This window comes from Enoplosus armatus, chromosome 17 (assembly GCF_043641665.1).
Source record: "Enoplosus armatus isolate fEnoArm2 chromosome 17, fEnoArm2.hap1, whole genome shotgun sequence".
Taxonomy (NCBI): domain Eukaryota; kingdom Metazoa; phylum Chordata; class Actinopteri; order Centrarchiformes; family Enoplosidae; genus Enoplosus; species Enoplosus armatus.
The window spans coordinates 6,230,186-6,247,425 of NC_092196.1; the positions used below are offsets into that span (position 1 = coordinate 6,230,186).

The window sequence follows — 17,240 nt, forward strand, 5'->3', positions numbered from 1 at the left end:
GTGTTAGTTACACCCAAATAAACTAATGTGTCACAGCCATAATCATAACAACCAAAACAGCCATGGCAAGAGCCAAAGCGTTGTCATCCTATGGCTATAGTCATAATCACAGCTACTGTACAGCCTGTCTCAACTGCATAGTACATAATACTACATCATAATACAGCTCAGCTTTTCTATATGAATCAGAAGGAATGCGAAACGGTAAAGCAAAAAACCCTTAACCCTTAGGGGGCTCCGTATGAAATATTTCCAAGAGGAATAAAGTTATAGAATAAAACAAACAACGAATCAATTATTACAAGGTCCATATTATTCTTTTTTCCCAGGACGAGACAATGTTGCATTCAGTATTTTCCAAGGACTGGACGTAGAAGTTTTGGAGAGAAGTGCCTTGGAGAAGCACATGAACGCACCGTTGTAGTCTAATTGAACTACAAGTCCCTTGTCTCACAGATCTGTGGTCGTCAAGTCGGGCTCGTGTGCTGGATTAGGTTTTGAACGTCTGGAGCGAGCGGGAGTGTGTCACTGGAGTGGATTCAATCAGTACAGCCGTGTTGTGGTAATGGTGACATTCATTTCTATTGGGAGTAGACTAGTCATGAGTTAGAGTGTCTGTAAAAGCGAATTTTAAAGGAGGACCGGAGAGGTCAGACTAACGGCAGTGTAGGTAGTTAGTCAACGGTTTTCAGATGACCGACTGGAGAGGCCGAGTAACGTTAAAAGCCACGCTTTGTCACACGTACCCGTGCTAGCTAGCTGACTAAATTTTCCGCTCTATAATCCCACAAACACCAGGCTAAGTTTGTTAAGTAGCTAACAAGCTCGTGATATGTTACTGAACCGACATTGTCAACAACGGCTTGATGCCAGTGGAGCTGGCATGGCCTGGTGTTTGTAGGTGTGTTAACATGACGTTAGCAGCACTCGGCTAATGCTAGCCACCGGCTGCTTACATGGGAAAATATACCCCAAAACAAATTTAAATCCTCATGAGTGTAGATCCTGAAGTCAGTCTGTAAAAAAAAAAACCTACGGCTGTCTTCTTGTGTTGAAGGAGCATGAAAACCTAAACTCATGTTTTTGAGTCGAGTTGGACACTGAATAAGCGACTGACTTAAACAAGATCACCCCATTTTGTTGAGGTTATGCTAAACACTGCTATGGCGTCAGAGGAGCATCAGGGTTTGTACCTAACCTAACGTTAGAGCAAATCTTTACCATCAGTACACTGTTCAGCGTACAAAGAGACATGTTCAAAAAATCACAATCATCTGAGCTGCACTTTAATATCGTACATTAGATGGAATGTTGTTTTAGGGTGGATTGTCCCTCAGCGAAAACAGCGCTTTCAGCAGTTTCTGTCTAGTAGAAAGGTGGACTAAGCTTTCCTGAAAAAACGAGGTAGTGAAAGCCAGGATGTTAATACACAACTGTTTTCTTTGGAGTTCAAATGACTGGTCAGTGTTTTGGTTCTTTATTGATAATGAGTGATACCTGTGGGGCAGAGGAAACCAACTCTTTCCCTGGACAGAACTGGTCCCAGGCACCAGGACTATTGTGAAGCAGAAGAATAAGTAAATCATGTGTTTGTCCCTCAGGTGTCCCGATGGCGACAGACATTGTTGCGCAGTTGGCCGACTCTCTGGCCAAGACTGGAGTAGCGGAAGGAGAGCTGAGCTACAAAGGCCAGGGTAGAAAGCTGGATGATGCCCAGTCAGGTGAGTGTCAGCTGTCACTGTGCCAGAAACCCTACATATAGTCTTGGAGTTAATGATTTTTCATTCTTCTGTGCCAACTGTTTATTTAATTTACCATCACACTTTACTCTCCCATCCCTCTTTATCCACCTGTAACCCTTCTGCCCCCCCCCCCCCCCCCCCTCCAGTGGAGGAGATAGTGAAGGAGATCCAGGACTTCGAGGGTTTGCAGGCTCTGAGGTTGGAGGGAAACACTGTAGGTGTGGAGGCAGCACAGGCCATCGCCAAGGCCCTAGAGACAAAGAGCGAGTTCAAGGTGTGGAGTGCATACTCTTGACGTCATTTCCATTTTGAATCTTGCAGTAAAATTCATTTCCTTTTTTACACTGTAATCAGGAAATATTTGGTATTTTTACTTGATAAACATCAACTGGTCTATGAAATATCAGAACACAGTGAAAAATAACCACAGTCATACTTTCCTTAAGTCCAAGGTGTTGTCAACAAATTGCTTTTTTGTCCAACCAACACTCCTAAACCTAAAGATATTCAGTTTACTATCACATAAGACATGAAAGGCAACAAATACTTATCCTTGAAATGCTGGAGCTTGGAAATTTTTGTTTTGAAAAATGACTTAACCAATTATTGGAATATTAGCAGATTATTTTTCTCTTGATCGACTAATCGTTTGTTAAAGATCAAATATATTGTACAGTAGATAGGAGATGATTATGAATGTATTCAAGATTTATTATATTGGCTGACATTGACGCTGTGTCAACATCTTCCTTCTCTCTTTCAGTGCTGTTATTGGAGTGACATGTTCACAGGTCGCCTGCGCTCTGAGATCCCACCTGCCCTGGTAATGCATTTCTTCTTTAACATTGTGTCCATTTCAAAACAAGTTAAGGCTTTCAGTCAGAACTTGTTGAACTATTTCACACTTTCTATGTTACTCTTCTCCTGAATTATTACATATATGCCATTTACTTTCTCTCCCTGTGTTGTAGAATTCACTGGGTGACGCTCTGATGCTGGCGTGTGCTAGGCTGACCATTTTAGACCTTAGTGACAACGCCTTTGGACCAGATGGGGTGAAGGGCATCGAGAAGTTGCTCAAGAGCACCGCCTGCTACACACTGCAGGAGCTACGGCTCAACAACTGTGGCATGGGCATCGGAGGGGGGAAGGTAAGTCATGAAAACATATCATTGTTGGTGGTATACACTCAGTGGCCACATTATTGGGTTCACCTGTACAGTCTAATGCCATCCAATGTAACTGTTCTGCCATAAAGTCAACGTCTATGATGCCAATGTTCAGTTTTTGTTGACACTGTCATATAGGTGTTAATTCAAGTCATACTGGTGGTGTTGTACTGGACTGCACTATATTGAGAAGTGTTGCTAATATTCTGCCCTCATGTATGTAAAAGGGAAGGACAAAAAATATAAACTCTCTGTATAATGTAATGTAATACAACACCCCCTTTATCTATGACCTCAGTAATAAACGTATAAGTTAATTTACACTTTTCTGACAATATGATGATGTTTTTGATGTATTGGTAGCAGCTAGAATGAAAAGACAATTTGAAAATGAAAATTGTGTACAAATGCTTCGTAGATCCTATTAAATATCACCATGTCCATTGATGCTTGGATGAATGCCATCAGAGTTGAACTCATCTCTGTTTATGGACTCCTCAGATCTTGGCTGCTTCATTAAGCCAGTGCTATAAAAAGTCCAGTGCAGAGGGCGCCCCCCTCAGCCTAAAGGTGTTTGTTGCAGGGAGGAACCGACTGGAGAACGACGGAGCCACCGCCCTTGCTCAAGCCTTCCAGGTACAATACTAACGACTCTCCAAACTTTGAATACTGTTCTGGGGAAAGCAAAGTCTACTCTGATGAAGAATGCCATTTTGTCATGCTACGTTACATTGTACAACCATTGTGTGAGATTATACTACAGCTTGCCTTTCTGGAGCACTTTGCATAATTCATTTCAAATACTGATTTCAGATCAATTTATATCTGTGCAGCTCATATAGTCAGCTATTTAACTACATGACCATAGTTCAGAGCTGTAAGAGTCTGTTATTGTGGATAAACTGTTGCAGTTCTGGGTAAAAACACGGTGTGGCTGTGTAGGTACTTACAATTTGTGTTCGCAGTTGATGGGCAGCCTGGAGGAGGTCCACATGCCCCAGAATGGCATCAATCACCCTGGTGTGACAGCCCTGGCCACAGCCATGCAGCACAACACAAGCCTCCGCATCCTCAACCTCAACGACAACACCTTCACTGAGAAGGGGGCTATCGCCATGGCTCAGGTACAGAGACATTAGACATTAGTGTTGACTGGACTGTTGCTGACAGTGGCATGCTCCTCATCGAAATGATTGTTGAAATAATAGATTTTTAGGTCTCTAAATTGGTGAAGTAGTAGCAAATAATATATCTGTCGTTCACAGGCCTTGAAACACCTACGCAGCATCCAGGTGATAAACTTTGGAGACTGTCTGGTGCGGCCGGCAGGAGCCATAGCTATTGCGGAAAGTGTATCAGAGGGACTACCAATCCTCAAGGTCAGTGAGAAAGACGCTTTACTACTGGCCCTGATCACTACCTGTCAGAATAATAATTTGTTGGACTGACATGTTGTTTGCAAAGAGTCAGATTCAGCCTGAATGTTGTGACCCTGCTTGTTTGTTTGTTTGTTTGTGTGTGTGTGTACAATCTGGACTGGGTGTAAATAGCCAGACTAACATGGCCAAAGTCACTGTGGACTTGGATCTTTTCTATGCTAAATTTATTCAGAAATGTCTTTATTTCTCAGTCTTTCTCTTAGCTTTTGTTTGACATTTTTCTTCCCTTCTGAGTAAATGTTCCATCACGTTTAACAGGAACTCAATCTGTCGTTCGGAGAGATTACAGAGGAAGCTGCTCTGGCTGTGGCACAAGCAGTAAAGAACAAGGACCAGCTGGAGAAACTGGACCTAAATGGTACAAACCTGTAAAGGGCTAACTCTGCTCTTTACACCATCTACCTGAAGATTGAGAATTCTTGTTATTTTTCAGAATTGTAAAAAAAAATGAAGGATTCACACATTCATTTGTAGAGACGTTATTTTATTTCTTTTTGTTTAATTTGGCTGCCCTGACTACACAGTATACAATGATCACTTTGGTTTTCAGGTAACTGTTTAGGAGAAGATGGCTGCAAAGCGCTGAAAGACTCCATGGACAGCATGAAAATGGGCGAGCTTCTAGGATCACTCAGGTAAGAATCACATTGTACTTATGCTCCTGTGGTGTATTTAATAAAACCATCTTTCTGCATTGGGTGGGAAGCAGAACAGGCTGCCAGACTATGACAGTTAACACACATAAACACAATGCTGACAGTTCACCTGACCTGTTTGTGTTTGGACTGTGAGAGGAAACAAAGATGCAAGAACTCCACTGTGAGCCACTGTGTCACCCTCTGTATTTTTTTTAATTAGGTGTTGACACAAAATAATACAACAGCAAGACATGAGCTTTTGATACAAATTCAGCCCTAGTTTGCATGGTCATTACATAAATGCACAGCAGTGAATTGTGTAGATCGACGTCTGCTGCTTTTGATCATTTGCTGTTACATTTTAGCTGGGATCAGCTGGTGATGACATAATAGTCCTGGTCCTGGTATTTTTGTTTTATTGTGTGTTTATAACAACATGATGTCAGATCATAACAGAAGTTGGTCAAAACGTGTGTTAATACAATATTTAGCAACTTTTTACTTGTCAATAATTCAAACTGAAGGCCAGAGAGGAAAAAGTCTGACAAAATCCTTACTAATAAGCCGTGTTTTTAATTTGCCTCAGTGACGATGAGGGTGAGCCAGAAGACGAGGACGAGGACGAAGATGAAGACGAGGAAGAGGATGATGATGAAGTGGATGAGGAGGAATTAGAGGAGGAAGAGGAAGAAGAGGAGGAAGAGGAAAGCAGTGGCATCAAGGTCAGAGAAATGTGTAGTGATGATGAAAATGTGTGGATGCATCATTAATTACCAGTGCATACGTGACTGCTGGCTGTTGGGAATTTCTAGAAGGCAAAACAACGCTCCTGCTCATTCCAGTTGACATGTCAGTAGGTTAAATAATGACAAAGCTCTTGTTTTTGCATAAAGTATTTCCTTACAAGAGCTTTAATGTGGACCTGGTAGCAGGACTGAACACCAACATTTCCCCAAAAGTTTTTGAGAAGCTTCTGGACTGATAAAAAGGCGAAAACAGTAACAAATTAATTTGAAATGGACTTTATCATTAATTGCATATGTTGCTCTAGTAATATTGCTGAAGTGCACATTTTATCACACAACAGCATCAGTCTGCATTAAAAAGGTGACATGAAGTTGAAATGGCTCCTAGATGTTAAAACCGATACCCCCACCCAATGTGGATATAACACTGAGTGGCGGCTGTTCTACGACCTAACACTTAGGTTTTCGTGCAGGTTTTCAAAATCTCCACGCAAGACCACCTTAGTCTGTTTAGGAAACCAAGTTACGTTCCCGCAGTATCTCTTCTTTCAGGCCTGTATAGTTGACTATGTGCCAACAGCCGGAGAGCAACAGAAATATCTGTGTGCAATAGGTGTTTGGAGATTGGTGGTACCTGAGGACACTCGCCTGGTTTTCTACAGGGCAGCCTTGGGGCCCTAATCCCTAATTTATAATTTAGAGATTAACTTGAAAACCCACAATGTACCCAAAGCATTCAGAGACCTTTTAACCTTAGCTCCAAACATAACAACAACAGTAAAACTTCAAACAACCAAACTGAACCTATTAATCATGTCAATCCAAATTATACATTGTATTATAAACATAACAACTTCCATCAACATTCAGTAATTAAAGGGCCAAATTATTATCTAATGTCGGTACATCTCAAGGAGAGTAGTCTTCTTACTTGAGGGAGGCTACTTGGATGATCAGAGAGGAGCAACACAGGACTTTGGTTGGAATGTACAAAATACAACCCAGTTTTACCAAAAAGAGTAAATGGTTTCAAGATTGATAAAAAAGACGTAATACAAAATAAAGTGAACAAATTGAGTATAAAATCAAAAAGTATACAACACAGTTGTTAGACTTACTTTGCAACTTCCCGTTGATTAACAAGATATGTGAACACAACAGCACAACCTTTGAACATGATGGACAGCCATGATATATGCCGTTTTCCACTGCAGGCATAGGGTATCAGTCAGGTGCAGAAAGCACACGGCTTATTCGTTTCAACCACAAACTGTCTGTTCCGCTGTGAGTTTTTCTGGCAGATTGAAAGGTGTGAATTATGACCCCGTATTGGGGACACAAGTCGCTTAAAGTTCATCTTGAGTAACAAGCCGTCTGTGTCGGTTTAGTTCAACTTAAATTGAACTGTTACTTGGAAGTGAGAGGGCGGGGGAGGGTGTGACTCGGGCACATCACAGGTGGAAACCATAACAAAGTCCAATCTATAGGCTACACAAACATGTATGGGTTTGTTTGGTGTTGTGGTTTGTTGACGTTTTTTCTCTCCCCTTCCCCTCACAGTTGTCCACCCCTGCATCAGCACCCCGGCCGCCAAGCGTCTCTTCCTTCCTCAGCTTTCCGTCTCCAGACAAACTGCTTAAACTGGGGGCCAAGAGAGCGTTGCTGATCGAGCAGCAGGTAAACACAGAAGTTCCCAGAACTACATCGATCTGTTAATGAGAGGTGCTAAAGGCGAAAAGAAATGTCTTGGGTTACAGTTAAGGACATTTCAGCTCAGAAGTACAAGATGTATCCTGTGTGTTAACTTGATGCAAACAAACAGAGGATGCATCAGTTTGATAGTATGTGTAAAACAGGGTGGCCAATCCGTAAATGTTCCTTCCTTTCTCTGTGTCTAGGTGGATGTGTCAGATGCTGCAAAAACAGCTGAAGCCTTCCTCAAGATTGCATCTGTGTACAAGGAGGAGAATAATGATGTTAAGAATGCAGTGTTGGACAGCGTTGGTGAGACACTTTGCCTGCATCCGCTGATTTGATTGTTGTTGTGCATGCCCCAGCTTGACTGACGAGAAGGAAACCTCTTACAAATGTATGCCGCTCGGTGTCTTGTAGTTATTTTGTGGGGGTTTTTATGTTGGTGTACTACCAACTTGTCTCGTCTAGTGATCCCCATAAAAGAATCAAGTACGGTTTTACATTTAAAGGACTAATTTTACATTTGAGGAAAATTGCTTATATACTTTCTTGCCACAAGCTACATAAGAAGATTGATACAACTTTCATATCTTAACAGTAAGTATGAAGCTGGAGCCAGCAGCAGGCTAGCTTAGCACAAAGACTGAACACAAGGGGAAACGGCTAGCCTAGCTCAGTCCAAAGGCAAAATATTTTGCCTACCAGCACCTGTAAACCTCACTAATTGACTTATATGTTGAATATAAGTTTGTAGTAAATTGTTGTTGTTTTTCTCACAGATGCCCTTCTGAAGAAAGCCTTTGCCACTCCTTCCTTCCAAGGCTACACCTTTGTATCATCTTTGCTAGTGCTGCTCGGACTTATCAAGGTTTGTTTAATCCGCACATAGTTTGCAAGTTTGCTATGGTACAGAAATACGTCTTCCTTCACTGTCACTTGATGTCTGATGTCTCTTGTTTCCTTTACATCTCTCTTCTCTGCAATTCTCACTTTGGTCTTTTCACTGTATTTTCCATTGTTTTTAACGCTAGTCTCTTTTCTGTCCTCTCGTCCTCACCTTATGTCCACCTGTCATGTCCTCTCGGCTGCTCAGAGTGAGGATAAGGTGAAGCCTGTGCTCGTGGTTCCCGGCCACCTCCACGCCTTGGAGCACGTTGTTCGTCAGGACTACTTCCCCACAGAGAACGTGGCTGTGCTGCAGGCCTTCATGTCCCGGTAAGGACGTGACTGAATGACCCAATCAGCAGGCAGCTTGCAGGTACAAAATACCACGATTACCATCCTATCTTCAGGAATGAAGCATATACGTGAATGTTTTTGCACTTGGTGCGCGTAATAACGGTGGTGGTTTAATACTGCAGGTCCCACAATTCTTCAGCAGCTACTTTGTCAGAAATACCACAGAACAGCAACCTTACACATGTTACGGAATTTTCAGTTGATGAGGTTATCTGAAATAAAGAAGTTGAACACTGAGTGTCTTTCTGAGTATTTGTTCTTTGCAAAGAGGTTGTACAATCAGACAGAGTGCGGGCAGTCTGCAGAGAGTAGAACAAGGTGTACTTCACATGGGGTGATATGTATGTTCTTCACTGGAATGCAGGAGTGGACGGCAAAAGATACTGAGAGCAGTGCTCTCTGATATAAGTGTAGATAGAACTGGTTCAGACCAGTTCGGTGGCCTTGGATGCGGCGTACGCGCACAATAGCAGACAACAGGACAAGCATGTATGAGGACATGGTCGCATAAGGGATCATATTAGGACAAACATTTAAAACTTAAAACTTTCCATTACACGCATCTGTTTACAGCCAATGTAAATGCAGTTAATGACCGTTGTCTTATTTTGTAGACGCATTTTTAATGAAGGATCGCGATCAGCGCTAACCTTGTTGACAAGTACAACAAGGTTTGCAGTAACAGTAAATTAATACATATATATAGAGGTAATTGCAGAGTGTAAATATATTGAATGGCTATTAGCATAAATAGTATTAAAAAAAATGGGCCTTGATTTCATGACAGTCTTAAGGATTCTAACTTGCTGGTTGTTGTTTTTTTCTCTTCGTTGTCAACAAATCCTATGAAAAGACCTAAACCAACAATGTGTTAGTGTGTCTCTCTTTACTTTCTGACTTTCACTAACCTGTCTGTGGCTCTTAGTGCCACACCAGTTTGTTCCTACTGAACAGGTAATTCTTTAAAAACAGCTGCTACAAACATAATCAGCTGGGCATTGTAATTTTTACAAAACGATGCTCAAACAGAACTAAATAGTGCATTTGTTGGGGACTATTTTCAGCCGCACATAAATACACATTTGGTGCTTTAGTGAGTATTTACAGCAGCAGAACTATATAGATGGGATTGACTGTACAGGCATATACGTGGAGCAACTCAGTATTGGTTTTGGTGTTTCACGGGATTTGTTAACAATAGGAGATATGCCAGAATGTCACCGGACTTACCCTTTAGAAAAATATTAAGTTAATGGATAAATAATATATTTTAATAACTTGAAGATGTGTGTATAGACTTGACCCTCTAACCATCTGTGTGTGTCTGTGTGTGTGTGTCTGTGTGTGTCTGTTTATAATTCACAGAAACAACAAGGCCCTGGAGTCGTGCTGCAATGCCAGAAACAGCCTCCAGTCAACACTGCAGAGGGTCAGGTCTGAGAGCTGAGGAGTGTGGACACACACACACACACACACTGACACACACACACACTGACTCACACACACACACACACACACACACACACACACACACACACACACACACACACACACACACACACACACACACACACTGACATCACTGATGGACCTTTGGAAACCAGCACACAGTGAAGCAAATAAAGCCGAGCAGCACTTGAGAAGAACAGACTCCACTCAGATGCACATCACTGTGTCACCGCTGTCCTTCACACGCTCAGCAACACAACTCTTTCTGCGCTCCGGACTGGACTTTAATGCTCTGTGTTTTGAAGTAGACTTTGCTTGTATGGTGTGGACTACATATCAAGTGCTTCATGTACACTTGTATAACCACTGGACAGCACTGACAACTTGGTCTTTATGCTCTTTGTATTTCTGGTGAATAAGAAAAGACCTCACTCCCCACATAACCCAAGATCTGTGCGTTGCCTTGAGGTTGGTGACACCTGAAGACTGAAGCACAGATTGCACGTTGGTGCAAATTAGAAAAGCTCAGCTATTGTACATTTTCTATTTCATATCTACCTTTTAATATTCTCTTGTTTTTATATTAAATGTTTATCCAATTCAGTAATATGGTCAAACTGATATTATTAAGATATGTATTGACTGCAAAATATTATCAAAATAAGAGTGTAATGACAATAGAACAATGAAAAGGGATGAAATAAATAAATGTATTTACTGCCTTTAATCAGGCACAGGGTGCAAGAGTTTTGGGGATTTTTGTTGCAAAAATAAAGCTGTTTTGAGAGTTGGATGTCTTTCAGCCTTTGCATTAACGGCATAGAATTGTCATTAAAAAAAACTAAAATACGCTTTGAAGAGGTAATGTCACAAAACATTACCTCTCCAACAAAAATATATCTATTTAATGTAGAGGTTTTCATCCCTGCTCATAAACTGGGTTTTCTTCATATTTTGGTATTTCCTCTTTTGATTTGTTTCGTGGCAAGAAGTAAAAAGCCCTGATTCAAACCAAAAGTTTATCTCTTCCATATATCAGCAAATGCAATCAATTTGACCAACAAATACAGCTGCCTGCTCCCTGTGTTTCAGCCTATAACTGGTCAGAAAATGTAAAGCCAAGGTGTTAATTTGCAGTGAGGGGGCTCAGGGATCAGGGGTCATAGCAGAAGAATTTACCAAAGCCTTGTTTGTTAGCCAGCTGGACCACAGACTGTAAGTGCTGGACACACTCAAAAAGTCACCGGGAGATAACTAAATTGGCAGATTCGCGTATAATCTACCTTTAATTCATGTTACCCAGCGAGCTGTGACTGTGACATTCTGCTTGAAGGTAAACCAAGTCGTTTTTCTTCAGTGAGTTTAGTTTTAAAAACAGTTTGTTTTAGGTTAGACTCTGGATCTTTGTTGGAATGATTTTTCACCTGATGAGCTGACCCTTGTGGTGCTTCTAGTGCTGTTTTGAGAAGTACATATAGTATTTGACAAATGTATTTTATATATATATATATATATATATATATATATATATATATATAAAAGCAATGTTCAGATATAATCATGTGTTTCAATGGAAAAAGCCGAATTCAAGAACTTTGTACATGTATCACAAGTAGTCGTTTCAACAGTTGAGCATTCTTTATATATTTAGTTTAAAGGGCTGTTTTGTTCTCTAAGCACCAGACGTTGTAGAAGCTTGTGCTTATGTACACATACACTGAATGGAGAAGAGTTTTGACAGTAGCTTTGACTTTTTAATATCACATTTCTAACACTTGATTTACTGGAACAGATGCATTTCTTCTCTACGGTGGCCCTCCTGCTGATTTTAGCACTGAGTTCACCGGTTGAAGCAGGCAAATGTCCCACAGTGTGCAGCTGTGACAGCACCAAGCTCACGGTTGCCTGCGTTGGCAAGAATTTAACGGAGATTCCCCCGACTATAGATGAGGTAAGGAATTTGAGTGTAAAGGGTGGTGCCTCCCTTTCACTTCACACAACTGTTTGAGGAAGGAAGATTGAAACGCAGCTGTGGACTATTGTATGTATGTATGTACTATGTTTCTCAAATTAATTATTTATCTATCCAAAATGAATTAACGTACACTCACTTTTTTAAGACCTCTTGCATGTCATTCATACTGCTGTACAGCTATAGCAGCAAGAAGGAGATACATGTCTTGCTCAAGGGCTCTACAGCAATAGTTAATGTACTGTTCTTATCAGGTGCATTGAGGTGTATACCTTTATCAGACAGATACGATCCAGTCAGGAGCCTCCTCCTGATTTCAGTCCTGTTCCTTTTAATTGTTTATCACCTCTGCCTCAGATACATTCTCCATTCTGTTTTATTGCTCTTACAGATTACAGTGAAACTCGACCTGAGGAACAACAACCTGCAGGTACTCTCCAGGGGGGCATTCATCCTCACACCCTACCTCACCCACCTCAACCTGCAGCGCTGCAACATTATCAAGGTGAAGGAGGGTGCTTTCCGGACTCTGGGCCGTGTGGTCTCCCTGAACCTGGCTTACAACAAAATTGACATCCTTTACCAGGTAAGAACAGAGGACAAAACTGAAGAGACTTAGTTGATATTTTTCTCATTTGGTCGAAAGAACACTCTCTACCTCCTACCTCTGACCTGACTGTTGCAGGAGTCCTTTGACGGTCTCTCCTCCTTGAAGGAGCTGCATCTGGACCATAACCGTGTGGAGGAGATCCAGCCTGGAGCCTTCACACAACTCGGTTTCCTCAACATGCTGGCCCTCACTCACAACCAGCTGGTTTACATCCCCAACATGGCCTTCCAGGTACTCTAACTTACTAACTTTTAGTATCACAAACTGATACAAATGCAAGAAGCTGCTGCACACACATACTGTACACAATCCACAATTAATGATCATGTTTGGAAATATGATCCCACAATGGTGTGAATCCTCTTCCAGGGCCTGAACAGCATCAAGTGGCTTCGTCTCAGCCACAACTCCCTGAACAACTTGGCCCCTGAGGCGTTCACTGGACTGTTCACCCTCAGCCGCATCAGCCTGGACCACAATGAGCTGCAGTTCTTCCCCACTCAGACCATGAACAGGTCAGACAATCTGAAGGATTATTATGGGCATTATAGGGGTGGGATTTTAATACTCTAATGTAATAAACAGCGCCTATGAATTCTCAGCAGTGTCACTATAGTCACTGCCTAAGTACGGCCCCACAGGGCTGCTAGCATGGCTGTAGACTGTTGTTTGCTTTTAATCAATACATTTTTAACCACAGAGGGACGGATGAAGGGAGACTTTTTACTTTACTCTCTTCTCCCTGTAAAGACTCCGTGAGGTCACACGCCTGGACATGAGCCACAACCCCATGACCTACCTCGGGGAAGAGTCCGTCTCCATGGCGAAGCTTACACACCTCTACCTGGACCACATGTCTCTTCAGGACCTGTCAGATCAGGCTTTGTCCAATGCCCCCCTCCTGTCCCACTTGGACATCAGCCACAATCAGCTTCTCTACTTGGAGCCCCTCAGAGGGCCCAAGGAGCTGGGCAGCCTCAACTTGACTGGTACAACTGTGTTCTGACATTTCTCATTGACACAAATTTAAACATGGAGAATAATAACATACCATATGTGATCTTTAATGCATCCTAATCATCATTCATATTTCTTAAAGGCAACCCGGTCTACTGTAACTGCTACATGCGGCCCCTGAGGGAGTGGGCGAGTGTGGGAGGTGTGAAGCTGCTGGGAGCCTGTGCTGGACCTCCTCACCTCTCAGAGGAGCCGCTGCAGGCTGTGGCTCCTCTGGATCTGCGGTGCCGCAGCAGGGGGGAGACACTGAAGGACGAGTTTGAGAAGGATGATGAGAGCACAGGAAGTATCCCAACCACAGCCAAGCCCAAGCCGAAAGTCAAGTGTCCAGTTAACTGTGACTGTGATGTGAGTGTTTTTTGTGGAGACAGAAACAATATTTCTCTTTTGTGGGGCAGATTTTGTCCACTTCCACAAATGTGAAGTAGCACTTAAACCCGCTGTTCACTGCGTGCCCAGCACCAAACTGCAGACAGACCAATTTAGCAACCAGCTGGTGGAAATAGTGGCATATTCCTTAGGAATTCCTCTGAACCTTGCACTTGCATGCATCAGGTAGCCAGAAATACAATTTTAAATGAATGCTAATGTCTTGCTAACTGTTTTCATCATATCATATCATCATGTCAACCTAAAACTGGTAACATGTCAAAGTTGTGTTTACAGCTTGATTCTGCTGCCCCCAAGTGGCCAAACAATTAGGTTTAAGTTTTGAGTAAAACTCCTGTATTCTTTGTCCACCACTGTTTATATACCCCAATAAGATGTATTGCTTAAAATATTCCCTTGACCCTCCCCAGATTGAAGCCCAGCATGCCACATGTGAGGGTCGGGGTCACACCAAAGTCCCGCGGGGCTTCCCCACCAAAACCCAGCTACTTGACCTCCGTAGCAACCATTTCCACTACCTTCCTGCCAACACCTTCCCGGGCTCCAGCCAAGTTGTTTCTCTTCACCTGGAGTTCTGCAAAATCCACGAAATTGAAGCCGGTGCCTTTCGGGGAATGAAAAACCTGTTATATTTGTATCTTTCTGACAATGACCTCACATCCTTGGACTCTGGAGCCTTTGCTGGAGCCCCCAAGCTCACCTACCTTCACCTGGAGGGCAACCGGCTGGCACAGTTCCCAGGAACAGGTCAGTGGTTAGTCAAGTCAAGAATTTATACGGCACATACGTATGTAAAAAAACACAGCAAACTAAAACACAGATATTTTCTCTCTTTGTGTCTCTCCTGTAGCTCTGGCACTCTTGCCAAGTCTGTTTGTGTTACACCTGGAGCGAAATGCCATCTCCAAACTAGAGCCCACCGGTTTGCTGTCCTCAGTAACCCCTAAACTTAGGGAACTTTACTTGTCCAATAACACCATAACTTCTATTGCCAAGGGTGCCCTGGACTCTGCTTTCCTAGGTACACTTCACCTGGATTCAAATCAGCTGACGGAGATGCCTACCCACGCTCTGTCCGAGGCCCCTAACCTGGAGGAGCTCAGCCTGTCTCAGAATTCAATTCGCTGGGTGGGACCAAACGCAATCCAGCCCATATCCCAAAGTCTGAAGAGGCTTTACATGGATCAGATGGGCATGGAGAAGGTACAAGACATTTTTATAAGTGTCCTGTGCATCATGTTTTTGTTTTTTACTGTGTTCTTTCTCCCACCACCTCTCAATTCCTGAATAAACTCCTTATTTTATCTATCACGTTATTATTATATTATTATAACATGTGGAGGTTGTGACTCATTTCAAGTTGCTGAAAGGACATCAAAATGACAATTAAAGGGAGGGAGGGAAGGAAGTGGAACTCCAGGTCTGAGACTAATAAACATGTGCCCCGAAACACACTCTTTAAGCCTTAACAAGCTTTTAATGGAACAAAAATCATCCAAAAATCACCACTAAGAATACTTTGAGCCTGTCTCTACCTAAAACACAAAATAAAAAAACATTGGGTGAGGAGTGACGATAGATTGAAAAGAGACCAATAATATATCACATCTGGTTGTGAACATTTAGTCTAGATGTGACTATATATGAATTAAGTATTGTGTTAATATTATTCATTACATTTAGCCATGCTATCAGCTCAAAAAGCAGGACTTGTTGCTGATCAGCTCTTTAAATTGTACCACCATACAGATGTCCAGGGACGCTCTGGCGGGGCTGGGCCCAGGGCTGAAGGTTCTGACTGTGAGAGGAAACCAGCTAGAGGAGCTTCCTGACCTGAGCCCACTCACGGGCTTGGAGGTGGTCGACCTGCAGGACAACCCCCTGCTGTGCGACTGTCCTCTGCTGCCGCTACGCAGGTCAGTATTATTATGGCAGCAGTGGTAGTGAGATTGTGTACTTGCATCACTACTGCTGAACACATTCAATCCCTATAAACTACTACTGCTTAGCTTAGCCAGAGGAGAGAGGTAGACAAGTGAGTGTTGCTACGGGAATCAAGAAAGCATAGTAATCAATTCATCTAGATTATTAACCGTGATTAAAAGCTACATTATTTACAATAAGTATTTGACTGGTTGTCCTCTGTTTCTTTGTCTCTGTCTCTCAGGTGGATGGAGAATGTAAGTTTGGAGGTGATCGCCACCTGTGGTCACCCTCCTGAGGTCAGAGGTCAGAAGGTCAGGGACGTCCATGTCTTCAGGTCCTGTCCAGAGAGCGGCTCTCCTCCAGACGAGAAGGTTGTTGTGGCCTCCAGACCTCCAACAGTGAAGAAACCCAAACCCAGCCTCTCGAAGGCCCCTGGAGTCAAAGCCAGGCCTACAAAGACCAAAGCTAAACTACCCAAACAAACCAAGAATAAGCCTCAGAGGAAACCTGTGGCACCAAAAGTGACGAAAAACAAGAAGACACTGTAATAACTGAATATAACAGTCAGTCCGGGCATGATATTAATGACAGCTGAGTGTGAGGATCCTTTTTTTTTTTTTTTAATAAAGTGCTTAAGATTACAACTCTGTGTGGCACTCTTTGCTATCCGAACATAACAAACACAGCAAAGCAAAAAGCAAAAAAGGGGGAAAGAACACAACCTGAGTACCCATCCAACTCCATTCCCAGTCCTGATGGAAATATACATGTTGTATTGATATAATTAGTTTGGGTTAGGGTTAGATAGAGAGCAAGGACATCTAAAAAAAACTACAGAGATTGAATGTGACATCTGGTCGTTTTTTTGTTTTATGTCAAACTGAGAGCTAGAGTGAATTAATAATGTGTTAATCACTGCCAGCCACAATCTATATTCTCTATATTCATATAACACCTTTTTAGATTAACATGCTTGTGTGCATTGTCGAGCCTGTACAACCTTTCAGCTAGAATGTATTTGAACTAAATGTTTTATAAAACCTATTTTACCAACTGAATCATAAATACATCAATGTGTACTGAGTAGAGTTATACTATATAAATCTAATTTTCGGTTATTTCTCATAAGGGTTCCATGGTGTAATGGTTAGCACTCTGGACTCTGAATCCAGCGATCCGAGTTCAAATCTCGGTGGAACCTAATGTTT

General features: G+C 42.3%; 2 protein-coding genes and 1 non-coding gene across 4 annotated transcripts; all 3 read left to right on the forward strand.

The window, feature by feature from the left end:
* Positions 1-520: 520 nt before the first annotated feature.
* On the forward strand, positions 521-10,907 carry LOC139299762 (ran GTPase-activating protein 1-like). Of its 2 annotated transcripts, none has more exons than XM_070922659.1 (16): positions 521-562; positions 1,602-1,721; positions 1,889-2,016; positions 2,506-2,565; positions 2,714-2,893; positions 3,413-3,547; positions 3,877-4,035; positions 4,177-4,290; positions 4,609-4,708; positions 4,901-4,985; positions 5,575-5,710; positions 7,295-7,411; positions 7,633-7,738; positions 8,209-8,297; positions 8,523-8,687; positions 10,034-10,907. In XM_070922659.1, exons 2-15 carry the CDS (start codon positions 1,610-1,612, stop codon positions 8,646-8,648), a joined length of 1,647 nt encoding a protein of 548 aa, XP_070778760.1. In that variant the 5' UTR covers positions 521-562; positions 1,602-1,609; the 3' UTR covers positions 8,649-8,687; positions 10,034-10,907. The 2 variants fall into 2 exon arrangements, with proteins under 2 accessions (XP_070778760.1, XP_070778759.1); XM_070922658.1 differs by having other exon boundaries at positions 8,523-8,644.
* Positions 10,908-11,909: 1,002 nt separating this feature from the next.
* On the forward strand, positions 11,910-16,580 carry chadla (chondroadherin-like a). The gene is made up of 10 exons (XM_070922657.1): positions 11,910-12,068; positions 12,481-12,675; positions 12,775-12,930; positions 13,069-13,214; positions 13,450-13,688; positions 13,799-14,064; positions 14,517-14,853; positions 14,957-15,309; positions 15,856-16,022; positions 16,274-16,580. The coding sequence occupies exons 1-10, from the start codon at positions 11,910-11,912 to the stop codon at positions 16,578-16,580; spliced, it is 2,325 nt and encodes a 774-aa protein (XP_070778758.1).
* Positions 16,581-17,161: 581 nt separating this feature from the next.
* On the forward strand, positions 17,162-17,233 carry trnaq-cug (transfer RNA glutamine (anticodon CUG)). The gene has a single exon. It is a non-coding gene; the product is annotated as a tRNA-Gln (tRNA).
* The last annotated feature ends 7 nt before the right edge of the window (positions 17,234-17,240 follow it).

Bases quoted from the DNA above. Each gene is read 5' to 3' on its own strand.
- LOC139299762 (XM_070922658.1), top strand. From the start codon at position 1,610: ATGGCGACAGACATTGTTGCGCAGTTGGCCGACTCTCTGGCCAAGACT. The intron at 1,722-1,888 runs GTGAGTGTCAGC...CCCCCCCTCCAG, and splicing joins GCTGGATGATGCCCAGTCAG to TGGAGGAGATAGTGAAGGAG. The intron at 4,986-5,574 runs GTAAGAATCACA...AATTTGCCTCAG, and splicing joins GAGCTTCTAGGATCACTCAG to TGACGATGAGGGTGAGCCAG.
- chadla (XM_070922657.1), top strand. From the start codon at position 11,910: ATGCATTTCTTCTCTACGGTGGCCCTCCTGCTGATTTTAGCACTGAGT. The intron at 13,215-13,449 runs GTCAGACAATCT...CTCCCTGTAAAG, and splicing joins CCCACTCAGACCATGAACAG to ACTCCGTGAGGTCACACGCC. The intron at 15,310-15,855 runs GTACAAGACATT...ACCACCATACAG, and splicing joins ATCAGATGGGCATGGAGAAG to ATGTCCAGGGACGCTCTGGC.